General features: G+C 57.1%; 2 protein-coding genes and 1 non-coding gene across 10 annotated transcripts; 1 reads left to right on the forward strand and 2 right to left on the reverse strand.

The window, feature by feature from the left end:
* Positions 1–9,558, forward strand: STX10 (syntaxin 10). Of its 7 annotated transcripts, none has more exons than NM_001193077.1 (8): positions 1–127; positions 378–547; positions 730–824; positions 897–959; positions 2,517–2,624; positions 2,719–2,825; positions 2,923–3,017; positions 3,092–3,467. In NM_001193077.1, the coding sequence occupies exons 1-8, from the start codon at positions 93–95 to the stop codon at positions 3,166–3,168; spliced, it is 750 nt and encodes a 249-aa protein (NP_001180006.1). In that variant the 5' UTR covers positions 1–92; the 3' UTR covers positions 3,169–3,467. The 7 variants fall into 7 exon arrangements, 6 of the variants coding, with proteins under 6 accessions (NP_001180006.1, XP_010804993.1, XP_010804992.1 ...); XR_807615.4 differs by lacking the exon at positions 3,092–3,467 and adding exons at positions 4,973–5,061; positions 9,076–9,148 and having other exon boundaries at positions 5–547; XM_010806691.4 differs by lacking the exon at positions 3,092–3,467 and adding an exon at positions 9,076–9,558 and having other exon boundaries at positions 5–127.
* On the reverse strand, positions 4,382–4,454 carry TRNAG-UCC (transfer RNA glycine (anticodon UCC)). Its single transcript has one exon. It is a non-coding gene; the product is annotated as a tRNA-Gly (tRNA).
* Positions 5,902–23,429, reverse strand: NACC1 (nucleus accumbens associated 1). Of its 2 annotated transcripts, XM_005208611.5 has the most exons (6): positions 23,262–23,429; positions 10,573–11,541; positions 10,307–10,480; positions 9,737–9,842; positions 9,557–9,654; positions 5,905–8,759 (listed from the first exon to the last, which is right to left on the reverse strand). In XM_005208611.5, the coding sequence occupies exons 2-6, from the start codon at positions 11,528–11,530 to the stop codon at positions 8,497–8,499; spliced, it is 1,599 nt and encodes a 532-aa protein (XP_005208668.1). In that variant the 5' UTR covers positions 11,531–11,541; positions 23,262–23,429; the 3' UTR covers positions 5,905–8,496. The 2 variants fall into 2 exon arrangements, with proteins under 2 accessions (NP_001179541.1, XP_005208668.1); NM_001192612.2 differs by lacking the exon at positions 23,262–23,429 and having other exon boundaries at positions 5,902–8,759; positions 10,573–11,530.
* Between the last annotated feature and the right edge of the window lie 99 nt (positions 23,430–23,528).

Genomic DNA, 23,528 nt, shown 5'->3' on the forward strand with positions numbered 1-23,528 from the left:
GGGTGACGGTGCGTCCCGCACCTCTTGGAGGGAATTAGCTTCTGAGGCCGAGAAGGGAGGGGATTCGGCCTCGGGCGGGTGGGGGGCGTGATATGTCTCTCGAAGATCCATTTTTTGTAGTCCGAGGGTGAGTGACAGCGATGCGGGAGGACACGGGGTATTGTGTCCCCTTGCCAACCAGTGCCCGCGTGCCAGCCGGTGCATGTCAGGCATTCTGGGCACCGCCGTCGGGATCGCCCCGTGGCCATGTGGGAGGGGTCCGCAGGGGGATATAAGGGTCTCCTGAGCTCCCAACCTGTTTGGGGGCGTAATGGTGGGCGGAAGGACCGCCTGCTCCCCGCCCCCGCCAGCCGCGCCCGCTGTGCCCCTGCCCGCAGCGAGGTGCAGAAGGCGGTGAACACGGCCCGCGGGCTGTACCAACGGTGGTGCGAGCTCCTGCAGGAGAGCGCGGTGGTCGGACGCGAGGAGCTGGACTGGACGACCAACGAGCTGCGGAATGGCCTGCGCAGCATCGAGTGGGACCTCGAAGACCTGGAGGAAACCATTGATATCCTGGGGGGGGGGGGGGGGGGAAAAGGGGGGTGGCATGGGAGAGTCCATTGCAGGGGCAGGGGGCGCTGAGAGCCAACATTTGGGGGAGGCTGCACACCTAAGAGGTGTTGAGGACTTTGAGGCGTAGCAGGGCGCACGTTCTGTTGGGCTCTGGCCTTGACTCGACTCGCCGCATACGCATAGTGGAAGCCAACCCCGGCAAGTTCAAGCTTCCAGCCGGAGACCTGCAGGAGAGAAAGGTGTTTGTGCAAAGGATGCGGGAATCCGTGCAGGTGAAGAGAGTTTCCGATGGGGTGAGGAAGGTTAGGGCGTCTTTCACTCTCTGATGCTGTCCTTATCTGTAGGAAATGAAGGACCATATGGTCAGCCCGGCAGCCATAGCCTTCATGGAGAGGAATAACAGGGAGGTAAGGCATTCCAACCCAGTGCCCTCACCCCCCGTGTCTCAGTGTGGTCCTCTGAGTGCACGCCTGGCCCCTCTGTGCATTCGCCTGTCTCCTGGGGACCCGTGCGTCTGTCCCTGTGCTTGGGTCCTCATCTTCATGCACAGTTGTGTCCATGCTCTCTACCTGCCTGCTCTTTCTGGATGAGCCCAACTGATTTCTCTCTGTGTGTGTAATCCCTTCTACCATCTCCTGTGGGTCTATACTCTACAGGTTTTCTGTGTGTGTGGCAGCCTGTCTCCTTTTCTTGCTCTCTGTTATTGTTTCCAGGATATGTGTTTACCTTTTTTTTTTCTCCTTTTTTTGGGCTGTGCCCAGCAGCACCTGGGATCTTAGTTTGCCCAACCAGGGGTCGAACCCTTGCGCTTGTGGCCCCTGCATTGGGAGCTTGGAGCCTTAACCACTGGACCACCAGGAAAGCCCCTGTGCTTTTTTTTTTTTTTTAATCTGTGTAGGCACTTGACCTCTGAACTTGGCCCCTGAGTGGATCCCTGTCGGCCTTGGGTAGATCCACTATTTCCCTTTTTTGGGTGTAGTTGCCCTGTGTGTGTACCCACTCCTGCCTTTTCTGCGCACTCTCTCTGCTGCCTCTGTGTTGATGTTCATTCTTTGCATGTTGTGTAACAGCAGCCTCACTCAATACACCTACATGGGGTCTGGAAGGGTGGGGGGCTGAAGCCTGCAGCAGCTTGGGGTCCTATGGCAGGATCCACGTGCCTTCCAGGTGTGCTGTTTTGGGGATTAATGTTCAAATCCTTTGTATTTATTTATTTGGCTGCATCAGGTCTTAGTTCCCCCACTGCATGTGGGATACTTTTTTAATTAATTAGTTTTTGACTGTGCTGTGTCTTTGTCACTGCACAGGCTTTTCTCTAGTTGCAGTGACTCCTCTCTGGTTGTGATGGGCCCAGACCTTGAGGGCTTCAGTAGTTGCAACATGTGGGCTCAGTAGTCGAGGTTCAAGGGCTCTAGAGCACAGGCCCAGTAGTTGTGGCACATAGGCTTGCTTGCTCCGTGGCATGTGGGAATCTTCCCAGACCAGAGATTGAACTCATGTCTCCTGCATTGGCAGGCGGATTCTCTACCACTGAGCCATCAAGGAAGCTCTGGCATGTGGGATTTTAGTTCTCCAACCAGGGATGGAACCCATGCCCCCCACATTGGAAGGCAGATTCTTAACCACTGGACCACCAGGGAAGTCCCTTAAGTTCAGATTCTTAAATACCTGTGTTTATAGGTTTATAAACATGCCAGGATTAATTTATTAAATCCTTGTTCCATCCTCAGAAAACAGGGTTTATAGCCCTCCCCATTTTACAGATGAGGAAACTGAGGCACAGGAAAGTCAAGTGGTATGGCCTTGGGGTCACCTTGCTAGTTAATAATGGCCCTGAGGACCCAGGCCATTCTACTCCTGAGACTGCCTTCCTGAGTAGGCACCATCTAGATTTGCCACAAACCTTGTCAGTCTCTGCCGGGAGTGGGCGACCCTCCTTGAGCCTGCTGTATGGGTCCCTACAGATGCTGACAGGCAAGCCGGCCATCCTGAAGTCCTCCAGTGACTTGCTGGATGCCAGTGTGGTCTCGACCACCTCTCGCTACATTGAAGAGCAGCAGGCCACACAGCAGGTGCGTGCAGGCAGCTGGCAGCCCCAGGCTGGAGGAGACTGCGGACAGCTCAGGGCTCCTTGCCAACCTCGGTTCCCACCCTTCTACCCTGCAGCTGATCCTGGACCAGCAGGATCAACAGCTGGAAATGGTGTCTGGGAGCATCTCAGTTCTGAAACACATGTCCGGCCGAGTTGGGGAGGAGCTGGACGAGCAGGGCATGTGAGACTGGGACCCCGGGGGTGGGCCAGGAGCCCATGGCCAGCTGCTCTGGTGTGCACAGAGCCTCCAGGGGCTGATGCCTTCCTGGTCTTGGCAGTATGCTGGACGCCTTTGCTCAGGAGATGGACCACACCCAGTCCCGGATGGATGGGGTCCTTAGGAAGATGGCCAAAATATCCCACATGACCAGTGGTGAGTCCCCTGGGGTGGGAGAGTGGGGAGGGGTGCTGCCTCCCCTCTGTGAACTCTGACCCTCTTGCCCCCAGACCGCCGACAGTGGTGTGCCATTGTGGTGCTGCTGGGGGTGCTTCTCCTGGTCCTCGTCCTCTTCTTCTCTCTCTGATTCCGGTCCTCCCCAGGGGGCAGCCCCTCCAGCTGCGGGGAGCTGGCAGGGCCCTGCCCCCTGGGAGGATGGGGAGGTCATGCCAGGGGAGCTGTCCCAAGGCTCTCATCTAGAGAGGACCCTCAGGGCCCCGGGCTGGAGCCCCTACCACCAGTCTGGTCTTAAGTGCACTTAGGGGGTGGTGGAGGAAGGGAACCTCAGACACACCCCTCCCCATCTCTACTCCCCAAAGCCATTGCTTTGCCCCTGTGCCTTCTACATGTGCCAACTTGGAAATAAAATCCCAGCCTTTATTATATATGTTTGTATCATACGATATGGTGATCTGAACTGGTGGCTGCCCCTGAATGGGAACTCCTGTTCTAAGACGCCTGCTTGCACACCCTGGGGCCAACTGTGCATGCGTGCCCATGTGTGTTAGGGATTTCAACGGTTGACATTCAGTGCAGAAAAGACTATTCTGGTGTATTTCTCAGATTTCTTTTATTACCATCAAAAAAATCCAACCACTGATTTTTCCTTGAGTTTTTGAACTTCAGCCTGAACATCTTTTGCTTGTTCTGTGTCGCCAGTAGGTGAATCCCTTTAGCTGGGGAGCTCAGCTATGACTTCTGAGGGGCCTCTCAGTACCACGAGGCTCTCTTGTACACCAGGTCACTTCCATCCTTTTGTGATGCAGTGTTCTAATAAGGTGTGAGCGTGTGCTCAGTCGTGTCTGTTTGCGACTCCATGGACTGTAGCCCTTCAGGCTCCTCTGTCCATGGGATTTCCCAGGCAAGAATACTGGAGTGGGTTGCATTGCCATTTCATTCTCCAGGGGATCTTCCCGACTCAGGGGTCAAACCTGTGTCTCCTGCATTGCAGGCAGATTCTTTACTGCTGAGCTACCTGGGAAGCCCGCTACAAGGGGGCGTTTGTAGATTTAAGGACTTTGTTGTAGAGCCTACCCGAGTCGGAAATGATCCCTGTAAGCTGGCTAAACTTGTAAGTGAATATTCACTTAATGTCCTGGATGTTTCCATCCTGAGCAGTATGTAATCTGACATCAGAACCACCTTGTATCTTTGACACATTGTTATGTGTTATGTGTTACAAGGCTGTCTGTCATCCCATTCAGCCCCAAAGGCTGATTTGTCAAGAAGAACCAAATACGTACAGATTCCCTTTTTTTGGGGGGGGCGGGGGCTGTGCCAAGCAGCTTGCAGGATCTTAGTTCCCCGACTAGGGATCAAACCCAGGCCCCCTGCAGTGGAAGTGCAGAGTCTTAACCACTGGACCACCAGGGAAACAGGGAAGTCCCCCTCTCTTTTTTTTAATTTTTATTTTTCTTAATATATGTATTTTATTGAAGTATAGTTGATTTGTTTTTCCCTTTTTTATTGTTGTTTTTAGTGCAAAACCACTACCACTGATGTTATGGTTCAGGTTGTCTCGATCCATTCTATACTTGGTTCTCAGTCTTCCTGGGCTTAAGAGACGTGCTTCTGGGGGTCTGACACCACCTTGCTGGGATTGCTTACATGTTCAGACAGGGCTTTCTGTTCCTTGAGGTGACTTTGGACCAGAATCACCTCAGGATTTTTGTTGGTGACGCTGTTGGCTCCCCCAAACCCTGCTTTCTGTTGGCTGAAGTGAGGCTTCAGGACTCCAGAGGGGGCTGGCCTTACTGAAACATGCCCAAGTGACCCTGTGAATTGTCACCCTCAGTGATCTTCCCTATCGAAGTCTGAGGCTCCCTCCAGTCCTCATGGGGTGGTGGGACCTGGGCTGGGCGGAGATGAAACCTCTCTGTCTACGTCCCCAGCATGGATATCTTGATTTGATGGATTCTCTTAAGATCAGTCAAGTTCTCCCTCACTGCTTGAGACATCTCTGAATCCACAGGCTCCTAAGGTATGTTTTGTCTTTTGTTTCAGTTGATAGAATTTTCTTCTGTTCATATCCTCAGGATATGAAGATTCATATCCTCTTTAAAGCCATCCTGACTTTTATATATATATATATATATATATATATATATATATAATTTGCTGCACAGTGCAGCATGTGGGATCTTAGTTCCCCTTGATCAGGGATCATAGAACCTATGCCCCTCTGCACTGGGAGCAGTCTTCACTTCGGGACACCAGGCAAGTCCCCCAGTGTTCCTCTGAATGCACTGGTTCAGGATGGGGTGAGGGGTGTGGATGCAGGTCAGGACTTGTGTCTGGGGCTGGGGGTGTCAAATACCATGGGAGGGCAGCAGGTGAGGGTGTCAGTAATCAATTGATGGAGCTGCTGCCCTTTCAGCTTTGGAGGGGATCCTGGGGGACCCCAGAGCAGGATTTAGGGCTTACACCTGTGAGGCAACAACCTGGGGTAACCTATTGGCTGCCTGAGTCTGAAGCTGTTTCCCCATCTAAAATGGGGTCCCCCTCAAGCTGACTGAAGAAGGAAATGGCACCCCACTCCAGTATTCCTGCCTTGTAGAGGTAGATGGCAAGCACCCATGGGAAGTGCCAATTTGTAAATGCCTTGGATGGAGGAGCCTGGAGGGTTACAGTTCATGGGGTTTCAGGGTTGGACACAACTGAGCAACTAAACTCAAGTGACGTTAAGGCATAATGTTTGGCATGGCCATCCTGAGGGCCCCCTACCCCCACTGCGTTTGTCAGTGTGACACCCTGGGGTATGGGGGTGTGGACGGAGGGTGGGACCCACCACCCCATGCCCCCAGTGAGCAGCTGGCAGCAGGGCTGTTACAAAGGCGTTTAGTTTATTCTCCTCATCAGTATCACTGATATTCTCACGGTTCACATTTCCCAGTGCGGCTCCTCTTCTTACAGTAGTTAATGTGCAATCTCACTTACGGGCCCGGGGGTGGGGAGGGGCTCGGCCCAGGGCGGGGAGGGCGTTGGCACTCCACGCAGACAGACTGTCCTGCGTGAAAGAGGCGAGGGTGAGTGGGCGGCCGGCAGCGGGAAGGAAGGTGGCCCCCCCAGTCTTTTTTGCGTTGGTCGGTGGTTCTCCATGTTCCTTTCTGGCTGCCCGGGCTTGGGGGTCCATGCAGCGCAGCGCAGGGCAGGGTGGGCTCGGGTGGAGGGGGCAGGGAAGGCAAGAAGGAAAAGCAGCAGGCCACCCAGGAGCAGGAAGCAGGGCGGGAGGGCGCAGGGGTGGCTCCCGGGGTAAGGCACAACCCTGTCTTTGGCTCTCCTGGTGAGGAGTTTCCTCCCCTGCACCCCTGCCCAGCCCCACTCCCCACCCCTCCCCAGACCGCCAGGGGGGCGCCTCCTGGGGTCCCTGAAACAAGAGGGCTCTGCTACCCAGCCCAGTGCTGCAGGGGCTCAAGAATAAAGGTGAGGAGGGGCTGGACAGAGGCCTGCCCAGGACAAGGGGGTGGGGAGGGAGAAGACCCCAGTCCCAGAGAGCTGGCCCCCACTAAGGCCTGGAAGGAGGGGAGCGCCTGGGGACTCCGGCTTCTTTGTGGGGTCTGGCTGGAGCCCCAGCCCACCTCTCGGCCTTGGTCGGCCCGGCAGCTTGCCAAGTGACCAGGATATTGTGCTTTGGGATCTATGCTGGGGTGGGTGCTGAGACCAGGATTGGGGTGGGGGGGGCAGGATAGATGTGACTAAGGTGCTTGTGCTTTAGTTGGGGGTGTTGACCCCCCTACACACTTGAGCCAGCTGAGGCCAGGAAAGCAGAGTCCCAGGACCCCAGCTGGACCGATCCCCCCACCCCTGCAACAAGCAGATGTCAGGAAGGACCCCCCACCCCGGCCCCACAGGCTGGTGGGGGCTCCTGGGGTTGGGGGGGGAGGCCTCCAAGTCAGGTTTCAAGGGTCCAGTGGGCCCACCGCCTCCTGTAGTCCCCTTGCCTTTGGGGAGAGGCTGCTGGGAGCAATGGGCGAGTCAGACTGGGGAGAAGACAGAGGCATGAGAACAAGGGCTCGAGACAAAAATGTGAAATTGCAAAGAAATGACACCCAGTGGGTGTGTGTATGGGGGAAGGGGAGTAGAGTTAAAGAAAAAAAAAGAACCCTCTGAGTTTACATGTAGAACTCAAAAACCTGGGACACCCTTGCAATGGAGCCCCATGGGGGAGGCATTGAGGGGTGAGTGGGAGCTGGCCGGACCCAAGGAACCCAGGCAGAGTGGGGCTTGGGGGGGCCCCACCTTGGAAACGCGCACCCACACTCCACACACATGCGCAGCACATTCAGCCTGCCCCCTGGCCCCCACCCCGTCCTGCCTTCCACAGCTCCACAGCTCCGGGGACCAAAGGGGACATCAGACCCAGTCCCATTGGTTTGAAAAATAAAAGGAATCTTATACTTCAGTATTTCATTAGCTAAAAAAATGTTTTAAAAAGTATGTACAGGGGGTGGGGGCTGGGAGCCCTGCCGTGGGGGCGGGGTAGGGGTGAGGAAGGGAGGGAAAGGCAGCAGCCCCCTCCCCCTAGCCGGCTCCCCTGGGTTCCACCCCTGGTCCTACTGCCTCTTATGTCTTCATTTGTTTAAGAGCAAAACTTCTACACACGCACGCGCGCACACACACACATGCACACCCACACGCTTCTGCACGCCCCGGAAACCTCTCCTCCTGTCCTCAGAGACCCACGGTCTGCCCCCAAAGGCCCCCCTCACTCAGGACCTGCCCCTCTCAGGCCCCAGGGGACTGCTGATGGCAAGAGAGGCTGAGCACAGGGAGGGGAAGAGAAGGGCGCTGGGCCTGCCACCGCCCACCACCTTGGGTCGGTCAGTTTCTCTGAGCCTCAGTTTCCTCAGCTGTAAAATGGGCAGTCCTCATGGCCTCGCCTACCCCAGCCCCCAGGTGCAGGGACAGACGAGGGAAACAGGAAGGCGCTTTTGGAAACGTGGAAGCACTGGGAGGTGGTGGTGGGAGGGGTCCTGAGAACCCGGGGGCCCCTGCAAGTCCCGAGGGGCTGCAGTGGGGGGGCGGAGCCTGAGGAATGCTCCCGCTTGGTGGCCCAGGGCGTGGGAAGGGGGTCTTCCCAAGCTCCGCCAGGCTGGCCCCTCCCTGTGCCTGGCCTGGTGAGTGGGGAGAGAGTCACTAGGGGTTAGGAGACGGGGAGCAAGAGCCCCCCGACTGTGCATGAGTGTGTGCTAGAGAAGGCCACGCAGACCTCGCACCACCTGCCATCCTCTCCCAGCCCGGATCCCCGATCGGCTTGGGGTCAGGGGATGGGACAGGGGAGGCAGAGGAGCCGGGAGCATGCAGCACCCCCCGCGGGTCCTGGGGAGGGACAGACAGTAGTAGCTCGTGACCAAGATGGCGGGTGGGTGTGACAGGAGGGGGAGTGTGACGGCCCCGCGGGAGGGTCTGGTGGGGGTTACTGGAGGGCCTCCTCGGCCGAGGGGCCGGCCTCGCCATCGTGGCTGGCCGTCTCGAAGCCGTGCTCCACACCCATCATGTCCGGCTCTATCTTGCCCGTGTAGCTGATGAAGGTGGTGTAGGCGTCGCCCTCGGCCATGAGCGGCTTGACCTTGGGGATCCAGCTCTTGCGCACAACGCGGCGGGCGTTGGTGCACATGTCGGCCGCAATGGCGTTCATCTCGCTCTCCTTGAAGTTGGGGGCGAAGTTCTGGCAGTAGTCTGCAGGTGGAATGAGCCACCCTGGGTAAGCTCCCCTCCCAACAGGCCCTCAGCTGCCGCGGAGCTGGCATCCTCCCCACCTCAGGGCACCTCTGCCCACCCCCTCAGAGCTGAGGGGACTGAGGCCTTGCAGATGGTTGCTGCTGTTGTTTAGCTGCTCAGTCGTGTCTGACTCTTTGTGACGCCACGGACTGTAGCCCACCAGGCTCCTCTGTCCCTGGGATTCTCCAGGCAAGAATACTGGAGTGGGTTGCCATTTCCTTCTCTAAGGGCTCTGCCCAACCCAGGGATTGAACCTGCGTTTCCTGCTTGCCAGGCAGATTCTTGACCACTGAGCCACTTGGGGAGCCCGAGACCTTGCAGACAGCATGCTACACTACATCAGTGGCCCAGGCTGGACCCAGCTGGGCCATGTGTGTGGGCTATGTGGAGCTGATGCGGGACACCTGGGTGCTCTTGAAAACTAGGCGTCATTTGCCAGAATTTAGAAACCGGGATTTCCACTAGACTTCCCTCTTGACAACTGGCTGAGGCCTGCGGGGAGATCTATCACTCCACGACCAGCCTACGTTGGAGACCCTCTCCTGTCGGCTCTGTGGCTTTCCTTCAGTGTCCTCCCCATCAAGAAATCTCTAACCAATCACAGCCCTCTTCCCAAGAAGCCTAGACTGAACTTCAGAATCCTTCTTAACATCAAAGCCTACCTACTGATCCATCAGGGCCAACACCAGAGAAAAGGACCCCCTGCCCGCCTGTCCTGGGCCCCCAACCCTGACTCCAGAATGGCAGGCACTCACACTTGACGGCGTGGAGTACGCGACTGTCCAGCGGTTTGCGGCTGGGGTTGTTACTGGAAGAGCGGATGCCGGTGCCACAGCTGTTGGCCAGCGTGTTCCTGGTGAGGGCACAGGGGAGGGGAGTCAGGCCCCCGCTGGTGGTGAGCCCTCCAACCCTGGGGGCTCTGGTGGGGGCCTCACCGGTCAAAGAAGGAGGCCAGGAGGCGCCGCAGCAGGACCTTGTGCCGGGTGCCCGCGCTGACGTGGCAGTTCATGAGCTGCGCCCTCGTGATGTACACGTTGGTGCCTGGAGGGGGAGGGGGGGCGAGAGGATAGCCAGGGCCCAAACTGCCACATTCCCTACTCGTCCAGGGCCGACCAAGACCCCCCTTGATAACTCAACCCAGAGCTGCCTTCTCGACACTCAGGAAAGGAGAGAGACTGTGGCACCACCATCCACGGGGCACCCAGGTGCCCACCCAGCCACCAGTGTCATAGAAGAACAGGCAGAGAGCATGGAACCCTGGCACCTTGAGTCCTGGGGCCAAATTCTTAACCGCTGTGTTGGTCAACCCTGGAACCACCCCCACGAAATCACTGATCTATGCCAATGTGGCTGAAAATGCCAGCCAATGCTTATACCCGCCTCTGGGGTGGAAACCTACAGGCCAGCCTTTGATTTGTATCATTATGAAGGGGCATCAGGGGCCCCAGGACCCAACCCAAATGAGGGGGCAGGGGGAGCTCAGGGAGGAGGTAAGGCCAGCCCACCTGTCACCAGCTCCAGCTTCTCTGAGGGGTCACCCTCATCGTAGAGCTTGGGGTGGCAGCGGTTGCCAATCTGGTTGATGAGCTCGGCGGGGAGAGATGCGAGGTCCTGCCGCACTCGGATGCGATTCCGAGACTCGGGGGCCACCTGCTCAGGGAGGGCCTCCACCTTCTCAGCTGTGCGGGGGGGAGAGAGGTGTGCTGGGGTCGGGGGTGGAAGTGGTGGGGAGGGCAGTGGGGCCAGGCTGGGGGCTGCGGGGGCACCTCACCAGTCTGGCCGACGTTCATCATGCTGTACATGGTGTACATGTTGCAGATCTGCCGGTACTGCTCGTCCGTGCCCTCCTCGCCCGCGTCCTCCTCCTCGTCCTCCTCGTTGTGGTAGGAGCCGGGGCTGTCGCTGGTGTAGGCGCTTGAGGTGCCGGGGCTGGTCCGCTCTGATGTGCTGGGCCCACTCACCACACCGCCTGCTGCTGCCGCCGCTGCCGCCGCACCCCCAGTCGGCGGACCGGCCCCCGCCCCCGCCGCCACCCCGGTGGGCTGTGCCGCCGCCACCACGGGGGCCTGCTGGGCCGGCCGGTTGACAGCCAGGTCTGGCGTGGAGAACTTGGCCATTTTGCGGCTGCCGTTGCTCCCGCCGCTGCCCCCAGCCTCCTTCTGGCCGCTGTCCCACAGCCGCTTGGCCACGGGCGTGCACTGCACAGAGTCCGACTCCTGCTGCTCCGTCTTGACGCGCGACACCAGGGGCAGCGGAGTGCCACAGGCCGGCCAGCTTGACGTCTGCGCCACGGGGCTCTGGGGCTCGGACGAGGGGGCTTCCTCAGAGTGCAGGCCCTGGGAGTCGCAGCTGGGGGAGCTCACCTTGAGGAAGAATTCGGTCCCCTTCTCCATGATCTCCTGGATCTGCAGAAAGCCGGCCGTGTACATGAGCAGGAACTGGTCACCCATGTTCATGCTCAGGCGGCCCGTGTAGCAGAAGCTGAGGATCTGCTGGAAGGACTGGGGCTGCACGGCTGCCGGCAGCTCCACCACGGCGCTCCGGCTGCTGTTGAACAGGTCCCGGAAGTAGGAGCTGCTGGCGGCCAGCACGGCCCTGTGGGCCTTGAAGGCGTGGCCCTTGACCACTACCGAGACGTCACAGTACAGGCCCTGCAGCCGCTGCTCGTTGAGGCACTCCAGGATGCTGTTGCCAAAGTTCGGGATCTCCATCTGCAGGGTCTGGGCCATGGCGGCAGCAGCTGCGCGGGCGACAGGGAGAGATGGGGGGCGGGGTCAGGTGGTCGACCCAGCCCGATGCCGGGATACAGGCAGGAGTGTGGACAGCAGCCACGTGGTGGAATCTGCCAGGACTGTAAGAATCACAGGGGCCGCCCACTCCTGTCCCAGCATGGCCTGGCCTTTGTGACAGGCTGTCTAGTCAGCTAAGTTGGGGTGGCCCATGCTGGGCTTCTTTCTGCACAAAGAAGGGCAGGGACTCCCTGGGTGGTCCAGTGGCTAGGACTCCATATTCCCAATGCAGGGGACCCAGTTTCGACCCCCTAGTCAGGGAACTAGATCCGACATGCCACAACTAAGAGTCCCCATACCTCAACTAAAGATCCTGCATGCTACTACAATAAAAATTATTAATAATAAAGATTCTGCATGCCCCAACTAAGACCTGGTGCAGGCAAATAAGTGTTAAAAAACAAACAAAGGAGGGCAAAGGCATTCTTACGCATCTGTGCTTCAGCATTAAATGAGATAACACGTCGAGCACCCCATGAGCACTAACCAGCACTAGGACTACACACACAGGTAACTGGCATACAAACACCAAGAAGGCAGAGTCATCTGATTTTTCACACTGCCTTCGCAGGGCTGAGCACGTGACCCAGAACCACCATTTGTTGAATGACTGAATGACCACTCAAGAAACCCTGAAACTGCACGAGAACATTAACAGTCACCAGGGCAATGCAAATCCAAACCACCGTGAGACACCATTTCACACCCACCAGGCTGGCTAGAGAATCCAAGGACAGAGGAGCCTGGTGGGCTACAGTCCATGGGGTTGCAAAGACTCAGTCACAACTGAGCAAATAACACACAGGCTGGCTAGCATAAAAAAGATAAATACTCTCAGGGAAGATGAGAAATGACTCGGGACCCTCCTATATTGCTGCTGGGAATGTGAAGTCATGCAGTTGCTGTAGAAAACCGCTCTTCAAATGGTTAAAGCTGAAGTTACCGGATGACACAGCAATCCCACCTCTGGGAAGTGTACTTGAGAAGTGAAAACATAACATCCACCAGCAGTTAAGGCAGAGAATGTTTGTTGTTGTTTAGTCACTCGGTCACTTCTGACTCTCTTGCTTCCCCATGGACTGCAGCCCGCCAGGCTCCTTTATCCAGGGGGTTTCCCAGGCAAGAACACTGGAGTGGGTTGCCATTTCCTTCTCCAGGGGATCTTCCTGATCCAGGGATCAAACCCATGTCTCCTGCATTGGCAGGTGGGTTCTTCACTGCTAAGTAAAGAGCCTGGGAAGTCCCATGTGAATGTTTAGAGCAGCACTGTTCACAACAGGCAAAAGGTGGAGCCAATAACCTCAAAGGCAAATAGATAAACAAAATGTGATCCACCCACAGTGGAACACTGCTCAGTCATAAAAAGGAGCAAACAACTGATACACGCTACAACTAGGATACCCCAAAATATGCTAAATGCAGGAAGCCAGACAAGAAGACCACGCGTTATACGTATTTCATACACCACAAATACGAAATGTCCAGAATGGGCAAATCCATAGGGACAGAAAGCAGAGTTGTGGTTGCCTGGGGCTGGGCAGTGGGTGAGGGTAGGGGCTGAGGACTGGGGAAGCGTAAGCAAACAGGAACGGGGTTTCTTGTTGTCCTCGCAAGAAACGTCCAGTGATTGTGGTGACATATGCACAACTATGAAGGTACCGAAAAGCTCTGAACCAGCACACTTTAAAAACGAGTCAACTGCTTGGTATGTGCATCTGACGCTGTTTAATGAACAAAGAAATTTTAAGACTAATGTCCCCTGTGCAGAACTGAGGATGAGACTTGCCACGTACAGTCTCTATTTTGTTGTTTAGTCGCTAAGTCGTGTCCAGCTCTATGTGACTGTAGCCCGCCAGACTCCTCTGTCCATGGGAATTCTCCAGGCAAGAATACTGGAGTGGGCACAGTCCTTTCTAAATTTTGAACCTGGTGTATGTACTACTTACCAAAGTGAATATTTAAAAATAAAGTGTATGAAATCACACTGCAAACATCTAAAGGGCTTTAGGGGGTGGGTGGAGAAAGAAATGTGAATTTAAGGAACTGCCTAATAAGACCCTGCTCGAGGAGCCCACCCCAATCCTGACCCAGAAGGTACCACCGGGGGGGGGGGGCTCTGGCACCTCTCAAATGTATAAACTTCTGCATCACAGTCTATTCCATCAGTGCATGTTCCAATCCAGGAGGAAAAACTGATCAGGCGAGGACGGCACAGCTGATACTCTGGGGGCAATCATGACCCCCTCCCACCCCACTGGTAACGGTGAATCCCCTGCCATTCTATTGGTGTGGAGGGCGGTGGTCCTGAAAGGGCAAGTAGGGGAGAGAAGAGAGGCCTGAGCAGAGTCAGGCTGGTGAGAAGCAACAGTAGAAAAGTGTGCAAAGGCCCTGGGGAAGGAACGGTCTTAAGCTTCCCCAGCCAAGAGCTAGGGGTGTGAAATCAGCCCCATAGGCTGCTAAGAGGATTCAGGGCGCTCATGCAGTCACATGTCGACTGCTCTGGTAGCCTGGGTGCTGGGAGGGCAGGGCCAGTGTCACCCTCAGGGTCTCCCAAATGGAGCAGCTCAGTGTGTACAGGTTTGAGTGTGCAGAATCAGGTTGGCCTTATCAGGGTTCATTTCCAAATGAAGAAGCACAGATACGGAGTTCCTGGTCCCAGAAGCAAGTCAGTTCTGGAGCCAGGACTCACGCTGGCCCCAAAGTACAGCCCTGAGCCTATGGGCACATGGCTCCTTCTCTTCCTCCACGGAGCCCTTTCTCAATGAATCCGGAGAGGGCCCAAGTCTGCACTGCATCCCCAGTGCTCAACCCAGAGGCAGCTTAAGACAGACTTAACGAACAAAACCCTGAAAGGTGCATGAGCTAAGGTGGGAGTGAGAGACGAACAGCTGATGGGGCGCTGGCTAGTTGCTGCCCCAGGGCCCTTGCACATACTCTTTTCACCTTTCCTCATCAAAATCAATGTCACTACCACGAAAAACAAAAAGGCCATCAGGGGACTTCCCTGGTGGTCCAACGGTTAAGAATCTGTCTTGCAATGCAGGAGACACGGGTTTGATCCCTGGTCTGGGAAGATCCCACATGCCAAGGAGCAACTAAGCCCGTGCATCACAACTACTGAAGTCTGTGTGCCCTAGAGCCTGTGCTCTGCAACAAGAGAAGCCATCGCAATGAGTAGCCTGTGCACAGTAGAGAGTAGCCCCACCTGGTGCAACTAGAGAAAAACACTCATGCAGCAATGAAGACCCAGCACAGCCACATCATTAGTAAGTAAATAAATTTTAAAAGCACTGCAGAGAGAGCACCAAGGGAATAGGTGACTGACTCCTGGCATCGGGGGAAAGGGGGGAGCTTGGGTGAGGAGGGTAGAGGGCTGAGGCTGTAGAGATATGGATGTGGATGCTTTTGGGGCTACGAAGGGCATTCCACTCCTAACTGCACTCGGTGTGCTGGACAAGGCTGCACGCATGTCCCAATGTGCTCAGAGCACCCCGCAGTGAAGGTGAGCGGTGCCCCACTTCATGGGTCTGCATGGGTCCCAAGGTGCTGGACTTCAGGGCCTGTCCCCGCAGTGAGAACTGGTGCAGGTGGCTTTGTGGGGAGCACTTAGCTTGGGAGTGCGAATATCCTCAAGATAACGGGCGGGAACAGACACACAAGGAGGGGGCTCCTGAGGGCAAAAGCCAACCTGATATTCAGGCTGGCATCTCCAGGCCTCATGAACCCCATGCAGCCCCAGAGCCAAACACCAGGGGGTAGACGTGGGATGATCTAACGGGCAGTGGCAGGCTGGGAGGGTGGCCCTCAAGGCACAAGGAAGGCATGCAGAGCCTTGAGGAAGAGGCAGGCATGATCCTTCCAGAAAGTGGACTCTGGGCTCTGCTGTGAACTAAGTTGTGTGTGCATGCATGCTAAGCTGTTTCAGTCGTGTCCGCCTCTTTGCGACCCCATGGACTGTAGCCCGCCAGGCTCCTCCATCTATGGGATTCTCCAGGCAAGAACACTGGCATGGGTTGCTGTGCCCTCCTCCAGGGGATCTTCCCGACCCAGGGATCGAACCGATGTCCCCCACCCCAATTCATAAGCTGAAGTCCTAATCTCCAGTGTGGCTGTATTTGGAGACAGGGTCCTATTTGAAGGTCATTAAGATTAAATGAGGTCAAAAAAATTGGGGCCCTCATCCAACAGAACTCTGTTCTTAGAAGAGGAGGTCGAGAGATTTCTCTGTCTCCAAGCACACACTGAGGAAGGGCCATGTGAACACACTAGATAGATCCCAACCAGAACCTGACTGCGCTGGCCTCTTAAGACTTCCAGCCTCCATAACTATGAGAAAATAAATGGCTGTCAAGTCAGCCAGTCTATATGGTATCTTGTCATGGCATCCAAGCAGACCAGCATCTATTCACCCCAGAGCTCCCTCATGGGGCCACTCGCCTGGACCTCCCGCCATGGACAGGAGACTGACATGTACCCCAGATGCCAACACAATGCGTCCTCGGTAGAGCTCTCGCCGCCTCAAGCCTGCGTGGGTCACAGTGTACGTGGGCTCCAGCCCTCCTTGCTTGGGTCAAGACTCCCAGATCGGACTTCCCTAGGGGTCCAGTGGTTAACAACCCACCTACTCCAAGAAGGAAATGGCAACCCACTCCAGTATTCTTGCCTGGAGAATCCCATGGACAGAGGAGCCTGGTGGGCTACAGTCCATGGGGTCGTAAGAGACTTAGTGTTTAAAAAAAAGAAGAATCCACCTACTAGTGCAGGGAACACGGGTTTGATCCCCGGTCTGGGAAGATTCCACACGCCCCAGGGCTACTAAGCTCGAGCGCACTAGAGCCTGTGCTCCATAACAAGGGAAGACATCACGATGAGCAGCCCTCACACGGCAACTAGAGAAAGCCCTTGTGCAACCACAAAGACCCAGCACAGCCAAAAAAAAACAAACCCCAGATTCACACCCCTGACTCCTTCAAAAGCAGTCTCACCACCTGGGCCCCTGTGATGTGTACGGGGCCCCTGCATGGTAAGGTTCACCCACTCTGACCTAAAACGCAGGACCCAAGATGGTCACGGCCCTTCAAACTCTCCTGATCACCTGTGTCAAATTTCGGAAGTCAGAGCCTTTCCCAACCCCGGATTCCTCCGGCCGCTTCTCCTGCTTGAGTTTCCCTTCTTGGCGCTTCTCACCATCTCTGACAAGTTCCTGTCTCTGTGTCAGTTCCACCAGGGCAGGGCATCTGCCCACCTACCCCAATAACCAGGCAAGCACACAGCGGGGGCACGATCGTTGCTCATAGAATGAATGAAGAATTACTTCTGTTACTTCCAACTGGCACGCGTGCTAAGTCACTTCAGTTGTGTCTGACTCTTTTCGACCTCATTGAACTGTAGGCTCTGTCCATGGGATTCTCCAGGACAAGAGATACAGGCAAGAATACTGGAGTGGGTTGCCATGCCCTCCTCCAGGGGATCTTCCTGACCCAGGGATCTAACCGATGTCTGTCTCCTGCCTTGGCAGAAAGATTCTTTACCACCAGTGCCACCTAGGAAGCCCTGCTTTCAACCAGACTCCTCTTTTAGTTGCGTTATGACTAAAAGAGAGCAGGACTAGAAAAGGTCTCTGAGGCCGGGCAGGGGTGCCACCCACACTGCGGTGGAGGCCGCTGGGGCCGACGGGGGTGGGTGGGGGTGGTGATGTCCTCTGGCAGCCCCGCCAGGTAGCTGACCTGCAGCCAGAGTCCCACCCAGGGCTCAGCAAACTTGGGATTCCCACTGATGGCTCCAGCTGCCCCACCACCAGATCCCGCTGGGGTGCTGCAGGCTTGAAATGGAAGTGCTTGTGTGGCAGTGCAATTCCTGGGGGTGGAAAGTGCCAGCTTTTTGAGGAGGGCGCTCTGAAGTCCCCAGAGGCTGGGACTGTTTCACCAGGCACTGTCTCTTTCAGCTGACCTTCCAGGGAAGCGGTGAGCTGCCCGTGGACATGGAAGCCCATTAAGGGAAACTGCCAAGCCCAAGTGTAAGGACTGACGATCCCTTGGAAACCTCCAGAATCCTTCACTCAGCTCAGCATGAAGTCAGAGTGACGGCTGGCGGGTGGGGTGCAGGAAAGCCACACAGCCCCGGGCTGCTTGGGGGTGCATTCTTGGCCCAAAGCCAGGGGACCCTCTGAGAGGCAGCTTAGGCAAACACCACCTAGTGAAGAACCAGGCAGTCAACCACACAGGCCTTTTTCATGGACATTCACATTTAATTCCTATTCTTTTCCCCTGAAAAGCTCCCATTAACTCCACAGCAGGGAACAGGATGAGCAACCCTAGGTGGCCTGGACATTGCCCCTACTGTGCACCAGCACCTGGTGAGGCTGTTACTCCTCTCGCCAGTTTCTGAGGAAGAAACGAGTCCTCTTGCCATTTAGAGGACAAGGGAGGCCCAGGATGGCACCCAGGCCCCATGGCTCCAGTTCAAGGCTGGCCTGGGCTTCCCTGTCCTCCACCTGATGCTGCCGCTCCCTGGGGGCAGGTGGCCACCACAGCTAGACCCATTTCTTGACTGGGCAGACTGAGAAGCTGGAGCCAAGACGACAAGCCCAGTGGGGAGCTCCAGAGCTGGGGTCTGTGGCCCACGTGGAGCCCCCACCCAAGGGTTCCGGGTGCCGCTTCCCGCTCGCCCTCAGGAGGCTTCTTCCTCCACCCTGCCTCCCCCAGCTATTCTCTGTGCTTCCTCCTCTCACTGCCACCTCCGGGAATGAGCAGTCTAGCCTGCTGCCTCTCCTGCCTCCCTCCTCCGCTCTCCTCTTGCAGGACTCGGCAATCTGGCCTCCCCGTGCCTGCAGCAGCTCCTAGGAGAACCCAGCCAGGCCCCACCCGCCTCCCACCAGGGCCACAAGCCCACCTTTCCGAGTTACCTCACGCTCCCCAGCGTGCCTTCAGACCCGGAGGGCAGCGGGCGGGGCAGCAGCTGCAAAGGTCCTGAGGTCACATTGGGCGGCTAGCACAATGGATTCGGGTGGTTACTGGGGTGGGGCTGCTGAGAGGTGCTTGGAGACCCTGCAGGGCCTTGGCAGGGTAGAAGAATTAGAATCTTGTTTTTCTAGGATCAAATATCCCTTACAAAGTTTCCAGTTTAGAATTATGTTTCCCTTCCTCTTAACGCCTAGAAAACATTATCCCTCCCTCTAGCCCCATGTCAGTCTTTCCCAACTATAAAAGGAGCAGCCACCTCATAAGGTTGTTTTAAGGCTTAAACCACCTTAGAGTAATGCAGGGAGATTTGCAGCCGGTGTCCAGCTGCTGTTATTAGTGATGTCCCCTTCTGTCCCCGTGACCCCTCACAGGACTGCAAACTCCCTGACAGCAGAGGAGGCATCTTCTACTGCTCACCAGCCCCCAGAACCTTAGGCCATTTCATCAGTCACGGGTATTTACTGAGGGCTCCCCCACTGCCTTCCCAGCATCATGAGATCGCATCCCAGACAGTAGCCTCTCATGTAACTCTCATGATAACCAGGCAGCAAGGAGACCACCCCCAGCCCTGCTGCCGTGGGGCCCAGATCAGTCTGTGGTGGTGGCTGCCCCGTACATTCTATGAGGAGCACTGCCAGTCTCTACTCCCCAGCCTCAGCTGTGACAACCAAAAATGTCATGAGACGATCTTCTAAGTGTCCCCTGGGCAGGGCAGAATCACCTCTGATTAAGAACCCCTGCAGTGCGGGAATGCCTGCTTGTTCCCACTTATCAGATGCAGAAACTGAGATGGCAGGTGAGGTCACGACCTTTGCTCAGGCTCTCCGGGCTAAGCAAGGTGGTGCTAATGGTCGAATCTGACTCTCCACTACAGCATGTATACCCACCTTTACCCACCTTCCGCTTAATTCAGTCACAGTCCTCACAGGTGGTGCAGTGGTAAAGAAATCTGCTTCCTGCCAATGCAGGAGACACAGGTTCAACCCCTGGGTTGGGAAGATCCCCTGGAGGAGGAAAGGGCAACCCACTCCAGTATTCTTGCCTGAGAAATCCCAGGCAAGAGGGATGGCGGGCTACAGTCCATGGGGTCGCAAAGTCAGACACGAATGAGCACACACACCCCGCTCAGGGTCTCTAAGGATGCTGGGACCTTTGCACCCTGTCTGTCCAGAGGAGACAGGGGCAATGACCACCACCAGACATTGCACACAAAGTGACAGCCACCCAGTCAGTCCCACCTCACGGCTTCTGTGGCTGAGAGCTCTCCTGGGGAGACAGATGGATGACACTCTTGGCCAAGGGGACCCAGGAGCAGAGGCAGGGAGGCGGGCCCACATGCTCATGCTAGGCAAAGGCCAAAGTGAGTTAAAAGTGGGTAAAAGTGCTCAGAGCAGCTTGGCACCCAGGAAAGGGATGGGAGTGATGAGAGGCGGGGAGGACCTAAGAGAAGGAGCTGAGGCCGGTACAAACACCACCTCTGTCTTCGAGGCCAGCTCACTGTCGCCTCAAATGTTGCAAGCCCCACCAGAACCTGGCAGGCCGTCCTCCAACAAAGGCTCTGGCGGTGACATTGAGGAGCCAGGTCAGACCTTGCTAGACCAACCTGAAAGCCTCTCCAAACCCCGTGACTTCAGGCTGACCTCCACGACAGGGCCTGCCAGACTGACCAAAACTCATCTCACAGCCCGGCTCAAGAATCCACTGGGGCACATTTTAAAAGGCTTTGGATGCAGGCCAAGGGGTCTGGACTTTGCCTCTGGGGGTGAGGCGGGGATCCAGGAGACCCCAAGATCAGGTGCTTCTTTTCTGGGAATGGCACTAAGGGTCTCCACCTCCACACCAGGGTTGCTCTCCCTTCACTTCTTTTCCTCATGAAGATAAGATGTTTAGGGCTCTGAGCCGGAGCCTGGCACATGCTTTATGAAGGCTTTCAATGTGCTGTCCTGTCTGCCTAGAACATCCACCCCTCCCTGCCCCAGCTCCCCACAACCCCCACCCACCCTGCCCCCAGCAGGCTGACTTATTATTCAGAGCTCAGCTCACCTGAAAGCCTTCACTGACCCCCTGAATCTAATGCTTTGCCCCCCACCCCAACACCATCACTTCACTCCATTTTACTATATTCCTGAACATAGGGCTATCAGAAACACTCTTGATCATTTGTCTGGGGTCGATCACCTTCACTAGAAGTTGCCGAGAGCCATTCCCTGGGCCCCAGCAGGGAGTTGGCACCCATGCGACATCAAACTGTCCCCAGGGTCCCTTTACTTTGTGGCTCTCACCCGCCAGGCTATTGTGGCTCTCCTCTGGCGAAGTAATTATGAAGAGTGCTTTCTCCAGCTCTAGGCACACGGACTCACTGCTCCCTTCTTGGCCATCCATGCGCCGTGGCCTGCTCCTTCCAGTCTCTGCCCCGCTTCCAGCTAGCTCTGTGACTGGGGGCAGCCCCCCCCTCCAACCCTTCAGTACCCAGCCTAGAGCCCTGCTGAGGCCCCAGTCTGCAGCCAGCCTCAGCCCAACCAGGCAGGGAGAAGGCTTCATTACGTGGGGCTGCTGGCCCAGTTTCTACCCCTCCCAGAACCAGGAGGCCAGCCAAAGCGGGGAGGAGGGCCCAGCCCAGGTGGGGGCAGTTCTAGGAACTCTGGGGAGATCGGGGGAAGGGAGGTGATCATTAAACCTAGATCTGCCTGATACCACTCAACCCAGCCGTTTGTGGTTCCTGCCTCACGTGCTGAGGATCTCAAGTCAGCGTTCCCAGGACCCATCGGTAATAGCCTTGCAGTTAGACTCCCTGAGAGAAGGAACAAAAAGTAGGGGTGGTCTGACTGGGGACCAAAGTGAGGAAAAGACAATCCAGCCAGGCTCCATCCTTATAACCACCTCCTTCTGCCAGCCCACAGCTCTGTGATCCCTGACCTCCGGCTCCCATTAGGAGAACGGGGGTAGGGGATGACCTAGCCTCTGAGAGAGAAGCTTCCACTGATCTGGTTCCCTGGGACACCAGGAAAACTCGGTCCACAAGGGTACGGACCCATCCCTCGGGATGGGTAAGAGAAAAGTCCTGGACAGGGAAATACCACCAGGGAATCCAAAATAGTGTGACCTCGTCCCGTCACGCCCCTCAAAGGCCAGCTCCAGGGGACCGAGGGTTGGGGCTGAGGGTCAATCAATCCCAGCCCATTGATGTCTAGCTGGGCTCCATGTGGAGCCTCAGTTTCCCACCCTGTACCACGGAGAAGATCTAAGCCGATTTGGTGGTGATGGTGAGCCATCAATGAGCTCATCTAACCAGCAAGCTCAGCACAGGGCTTGGCCCAGGAGATGCACCCTAGAGGCCAAGCGCTGGGACGGGTAGCACCAAAGGTCTGGGTACCTGATTTGAGCCCCTTCTTGGTGACCCGCATTCACCTCACCAGAGCCTCCAAGACACAATGAACAGAGCTTTATAAGCTCACCTTCCAGTAACTCACCTGCAGAGAGCTGGTGCCTGAAATGCTGGGAGGTCCCAACCTCTAGGCTTCGGCCTCAAAGGTCTGGTCACAAAAAGTGCACATAGAATCTCAGGACCCTAAACTACTCAGGTAACAGGGTGTGTGTGTGTGTGTGTGTGTGTGTGTCTACCTCCCTGCATATATCTGGGGTGGGGGTGGGCCAGAGGGTGGTAGACAAGATGCCGGAGCTAGGTGTTCCAAACTATTTCCCAAGCTGTCCACACAAACACCCACCTGGCCACCAAGCCTCTTGGAGCAGCCCACAGAGGCTTGCCCAAAGGGTAGGTAGGGGCCCAGAACCTGGCAGGGATGAGGTGTGAGGAAGAAGAAACCCCTCAGGTTTGGCCCCAAGCTAACACCTGGCCAAGAAAAGAGGGGGGCGCACCTTGGCACGTGTCTTTTGATCATACAAGTTTCTCCGGACCTGCTCCCACACCCCCTCCAGCCTACTTAGTCCAAAAGCTTGCCTCCCCCTCCCACTCGCAAAGCTCCTACCGAAGTTCCTCAACCTACCTGATCGCCCCTGTATCTGGCTCTCGCCACCTGCAACCCCTCTCTTCGAATCCTAACCCCAAGTGACCCCCGCAAACGTCCGAGGGATCTCCTAACCGCCCCCACTCGAACTAACTCCGCCCACACCCACCCTGCCCCACTTCCTGGGCTTCTCCTCAGCCGCCCCCAAGCTTGTAACCTGACCCACCTCCTCCAGCGCCCCGACGGTACCTGCAAGCCCGGGCCCCTCCCCGCCCCCCTCCCCCGCCTCAGGGCCGTTTCCCTCCGGCCACGCCGCTCTCTCCTCCTCCCCCATTCCGCCGGCCCGAAGCCTGACTCCGCCTCCCCCTCCCCCTCCGGTCTCCCCCGGCGCCTCCTCACTTTTCCTCCACCAGCCTCCCTCCAACTTCCCGGGCCCCCCGGCACCTGCCCCGGCATGGCCTCGCGCCCCTCTCGCGGGGAATGAGAGGAGGAGCTCTGGGCCAGATCCCGACGCCCCCAAGCTCCGCGGCCCGGCCCGGAGCTGAACGCTCAAGGCCGCTCGGCGGGGGCCGGGACTCCCCGCACTCGCCGGCCCGGCCACAGTGTAGATTACTGGCCAGGTTCCTCTCCTGTCGGAGGAGGCCCCCATGTCCTCCCCTCTCAGCCCTTAGCCGGACCTCGGATGCCCTCGGGCCGCCCTGGCTAGAAGGAGGCCGGAACCGGGCCTGGGGCAGGCCGCCTCACCTGCGCCGTGGCCGCGCTCCGGGGGCTCCCGGCGGGCTCCGCAGCGGCAGCTGAGGCCGGGCCTGGGCCCGGGGCGCGCCCCCCTGCGCCGGGGCCTCGGCCTCCGCCTCCGCGGCCTCCGCGGCCTCCGCCTCAGCAGCAGCGGTAGCCGCGGCGGCCATTCATTGTGGGCCAGGCCGCCCCAGCCGAGCGCCGAGCGAGCGCTAGGCGCGCCGCCGCGGCAGCCAGGCCGGGGAGAAGCGGCCGTGGCCCCGCCCGTGTACCGCC

The sequence above is a fragment of the Bos taurus genome, chromosome 7, assembly GCF_002263795.3.
Source record: "Bos taurus isolate L1 Dominette 01449 registration number 42190680 breed Hereford chromosome 7, ARS-UCD2.0, whole genome shotgun sequence".
NCBI lineage: Eukaryota > Metazoa > Chordata > Mammalia > Artiodactyla > Bovidae > Bos > Bos taurus.